This window comes from Asparagus officinalis, chromosome 8 (assembly GCF_001876935.1).
Source record: "Asparagus officinalis chromosome 8, Aspof.V1, whole genome shotgun sequence".
NCBI lineage: Eukaryota > Viridiplantae > Streptophyta > Magnoliopsida > Asparagales > Asparagaceae > Asparagus > Asparagus officinalis.
The window spans coordinates 122,126,016-122,131,131 of NC_033801.1; the positions used below are offsets into that span (position 1 = coordinate 122,126,016).

Below are 5,116 nucleotides of genomic sequence, written 5' to 3' on the forward strand. Positions count from 1 at the left end.
CCAATGCTCGTCTATGTCTCGAGAGAGAAGAGGCCGGGTTATGACCACAACAAGAAGGCAGGAGCCATGAATGCGCTTGTTCGAACCAGTGCTATAATGTCGAATGGCCCATTCATTCTGAATCTGGACTGTGATCACTATATCTACAATTCATTGGCGTTGAGAGAGGGAATGTGTTTTATGCTTGATCGAGGTGGTGACCGAATCTGCTATGTTCAGTTCCCTCAGAGGTTCGAGGGTATTGATCCCAACGACCGTTATGCAAATCATAACCTGGTATTTTTCGATGTCACGATGAGAGCAATGGACGGGCTGCAAGGCCCAATGTATGTTGGAACCGGCTGCATCTTTCGACGTACTGCATTGTATGGCTTCAGCCCTCCTCGAGCGACGGAGCACCATGGCTGGTTCGGTCGAAAAAAGATCAAACTTTTGTTAAGGAAGCCGACGATGGGGAAGAAGAGCGATAAAGCTCAGATGAACGACGATGAGGAGGACATTGAATCATTGCTGATGCCGAAGAAATATGGCAACTCTGCCAGCCTCGTCGCATCAATACCAATCGCAGAGTACCAGGGCCGACTTCTCCAAGACATGCCGGGAGTTTCCCAGGTTCCGCCCAGCTTGGCCGCGTTAGCTGGCGCTAGGAGAACCCCCTCGATGCCGCCACTGTCGCCGCAGGCAATCAGCGTGATCTCAGTGCTTTACAAGAAAAAAAAAAAGACCGGACGAATGGCGTAAACGTGTTCGGTGGAATATGACGGTCGGTCAGGACCGACGCGATGGTCGTCACCGGACTACCCGTATGCACAACTGCGGAGTGGGTGGACGGATATTCTGTTACGTCGCTCACAAAGCGCGGACGCTTTTCGGGAGGCACCGCCGCCGTTCAATCTCACCGTACAGAGCCTCCACCCAGTCTCCGATGGGCGACCGGCTCGGTCGAGATCTTCTTCTCGCGCGAAACAACCCTCCCTCGCCCTCGCGGCGAATGAGAATCCTCCAGCGAGGTCGACGCTATTTTCAACACGGGGGTCTCTACCCCTTGTCACGTCGGCATTCTCCTCGTCTATGCTTGCCCCGCCGCTCAGCCTGTTCACCGCGACAGTTCATCGTTCCAGACCCTGCAACATAACATTCCTCGTCCTCCTTCTGAACGATCAGCCGTAACACTGCTCGCTTCTCGCGATTCTCGAAACAAGTGGTCAGGCTATTCCGCTCCAAGGATGTCGGTGGCGCGAACGAGCAGTTCTCGGCTCATGCGCCTGGGCGACCAGCGCGCACCGCCCAGCAGTCCTCAAGGAATCCTCAAAGCTCGTCGCCGCGTCGACATCTCCTTCACTCTGACGTCAAAACCGGCCACGACGACAATCGGACGGACCTCTTCGCCGACCTGTACGTAGGCTGAGGTTTGAGCTCCTGATGCGCCTGCCGCCGATCACGATCATGATGGTGAACACGATCGCGATCGCCGTCGGGTGCTCGAGGGCCCTGTACAGCCCGTTCCCGCAGTGGAGCAAGCTTTTGGGTGGGGTTTTCTTCAGTTTCTGGGTGCTGTGTCATCTGTATCCGTTTGCAAAGGGGTTGATGGGGAGGAGAGGGAAAGTGCCGACCATTGTGTTTGTTTGGTCTGGGTTGATTTCTATTGTGGTGAGTTTGCTTTGGGTGTACATTAGTCCTCCTGTTGGAGCTAAGGACTACATGAACCTGTAGATTCTTGGAGGAGATGATCACCTGTAAGTGATCTGGTTCTGTGTAATTGAAGTCTAAAAATATAGTTTGTATTGAGTAGATGATCATCATATATAGCTGTTTCTCATAGAATTATGTAATCTTGTTTCTCATAGACTCACTATATGAAAGCTCGTCGCAGGACTTTTCAATCAAGTGCGTAAATTATTTCACTCCTATAGTTGTGGTTCTGATACAGCTTTTTGATTGATTGCATATATTTGTGTGTAATTTTTACCGGTTACCAAATTGGTATCTAGAACTTGGTCATAGTTACCTATATTAATCACAGTTGTTGATTGTTTCTTGAATTGTTCGATCCTTGATTTCCAATCATTCCTAACAAAGATAAATAAGGAGAAAAGTTTTGTTATCCCATTTTTAGAACCAATTTCATATTACAGCTTAAGATTCTTCCTCTTCTCATATTTCATTCTCTTCGAATTTCCTAGCTTTCCGTGAGTGTTATTTTAGGTTAACTAGATTCTCATCAAACTAGTTTATAACGATAGCCCATGTCTGCAGGGTTTCAAGTTTGAACCACTGAATTTTGACTTTTGTTGATGTTAAATGATCACACAACCAATTAAAACGGTTGGATGGGGGTGTGATTAATGAGGGGTTGTTTTCTTCTCCGAATATTCGATTCTGAGTTGAGTAACTGAAGCCTGCACAAGTAGAAACTCGTGAGAGGACGGTGACTGGTTTCTCCGTGGTTCCTCCAACGATCAAGTCAGCTGATGAACTTGAGTGGGGAAAGTGAAGAACTTTGAGTTCTTGTGTGTGCAGTATAATTTGCAGATGAAGACTAATTTTTCAGGAGAACCAGAAGGTCTCTCTATGTTAGAATAGTACCTCTTACTTATACTGATGGTATAAGGGTAGAATAGTCACTTCAGTCGAACACAACATGGCGGTAAAAATTATGGGCTGACGGCTGCATTAGCACTTACTTTACACGCGTCGCTCAGTGAGTGGAGAAGAGATCACCTCAGCATTAAATGAGACGTGATTTGAGGCAAAGTGGTGCCGACATGGTCCAATGAGTCATGAAAGCTATCGGGGCTAGCGGTATGATGGCGTCTGTCAAGCATTAAATGCGACGTCGACGTTGTATCAACGGAAGAGGCTCAAGGCTGAAGTTGTCATCTAGCTTCGCCGAGAAGTAACGCTTTTTGAGTCGTTCTTGTGAGGCGTCGAATAATTGGTCGAGTGGGCTTGTTGTGAGTCATCTTCGTCAAGAGGGTCGACTAGTACCGTCATTCGTGTCGACATAAGGAGATGTCGACTCGACGGGTCGACTGAGTCGAAATCTTTGCGGGTCTCTGGCCACCAATTTGATTGGGGCATTGCATGAAGAAATACACATGTCCGTTACTGGCAAAAGTTTGCATTATGGTGACTGAAAACACCATAACAATTTCACAAGATATTATCTGATGAGACCTTAATTAACACACCATCGACAAATCAAGCAGTGTTAATCCTCCACACAATCAACAGCAAATCAAGCAAAATACGTAGTCCAAGAACAATAATAGCGTATCTGTTATTTTGAAGAAAAGAAACCCTAACTTTATTGATAACTGTCCTAAGTTTTCAATCACCAAAAAAACATAATAAACATCCTAATACTTAGCCGGCCTCAAGTAGCCTCTGTTTTGGCTTCGTAAACAAATCATATTTGTAAACAAATTTCTACTCCTAAACAATTCCCTACTCCTAAATAAATTCTTACTCCTAAACGAATCCTACTTATAATCAAATCAAATCTATTCAAACTCCAATTACTTATGCATGTAGTTTCTTGTAATTATGCACTACCCGAACACGACCACTCCTACACACATGGTTCCGAAATCATATCATTATCGTAATTTAATGTTTGAAAACACATGCTCATTATATCATGAATAAATTGAGGGCACATGCTTACCACCATTGGCATTGAGATAGACAAATAAAAGTAGACTTTTTAATATAAATTGACCCCTGTCCGCCGAGAATAGGGAAAAAAAGATCACGCTTTAACTTGCTCAACTTTAAGTTAGGCTGGTGAGATCCATAATTTTGCAAATCAGATATTATCTGGGGTTATTTGTATAGATGCCCCTTATAACTAGGGCTGTGCAAATTTGGCCAAACCGATCTGCCTATCATCCAAAAACGAAGCAAACCGATTCAAGTCGGTTCGGTTCGGTTCGGATCGGTTTGTTCGGTTTTTACTTATGTACAAATGTTATGTCCAAATTTAATTTCACATCTAATCTGTTGTCGAAGAAAGAAGTCTCTTACACTTCAATTTATTAAAATTCATAAACTATTAAATGCTACTGAATATTAGATGTAGAAATCAAAATCTTATTCATATGAAAGATTACATAATTTTTTTAGGGAAAACTTACATAAAGAATTAAAGTGATATCAATCTGATAGACAAAATAAATAAATAAATATGTAATAGCTTGGACGTTGGGTATAGTTTCTATAAAATTATAAGTCTGATCCAAAGAGAACTCTGATCCAAAAATGTATTAATCGAGGAGAAAAATCAAGAAAATATTAGAATCAATATTATGGTTTAAGTTTCTTAATTCCAAAGTAGAAGAAGCGAGTATGTAATAGAGGGATAGAGAACTAGAGATAATGAAAAGCCCTAGAATTGGAGAGAACACTATTGTTGGAGAAATTTATCGTTATCAGGTTGCAAGAGAGAAAAATATATCAACCTGCAGAGAAGTAACTCTATATGAAGTATAATGAGTAGGGTTTAAGCGGATGTAAATAGTAATTAGAATGAGTAATACAATACGGTCGGATCGGTTCGGTAGGTTTGGATTGAAAAAACTTCAACCCGACCCGAACCGAACTCTAATAAAAACCGAACCAAACTGTTAAAATTTTGGCCGGTTCTTACATCCTAGGTATTTGTAAAAATACCCCTAAATTTTAGTATTTATAAAATTACCCCTCAAATCATTAATTTTAAAAAATTACCCTCAAAGCATTTAATCGTCAAAAGTTTCAAGCTAAAATTTAATTGCAATGTAAAACTTATCAACAAACTAGTCAAATTTTTAGCATAAAATTGATAATTTGTTAATTTTGGAAGTATTTCTTCATAAAGTTAATGATTTGATGGTAGTTTTGTAAAAACTAAGATTCAGAGGTACTTTCTAAATACTCGTGAGTAAGGGGTATATATGTAAATAACCCGATTATCTATATCAAAATATGTAAAAAATAAGGTGAAAGAAGTAAAAAAGATAAAGACAACGTGCTTATTCGCAAAGTAAAAAGTGTGCAATTTGCAAAAACAGACAAAACTTCAACAGAAATTGCCTACCCGACGAGAGTCGGTGGCCTCTCTCTCTCTTAGTCTCTC

At 41.8% G+C, this 5,116-nt stretch overlaps 1 protein-coding gene across 1 annotated transcript in view; it reads left to right on the forward strand.

Moving 5' to 3' along the window:
• LOC109821831 (cellulose synthase-like protein D5) overlaps positions 1-1,887 on the forward strand; it is a 5,014-nt gene extending 3,127 nt beyond the window's left edge. The window contains 5 exon segments of the mRNA XM_020387985.1: positions 1-681; positions 1,210-1,318; positions 1,321-1,362; positions 1,365-1,402; positions 1,405-1,887. The exon segment at positions 1-681 is cut by the window's left edge and continues 16 nt beyond it. Of these exon segments, the coding sequence (XP_020243574.1) occupies positions 1-681; positions 1,210-1,318; positions 1,321-1,362; positions 1,365-1,402; positions 1,405-1,713 (1,179 nt within the window). The 3' untranslated portion in view covers positions 1,714-1,887.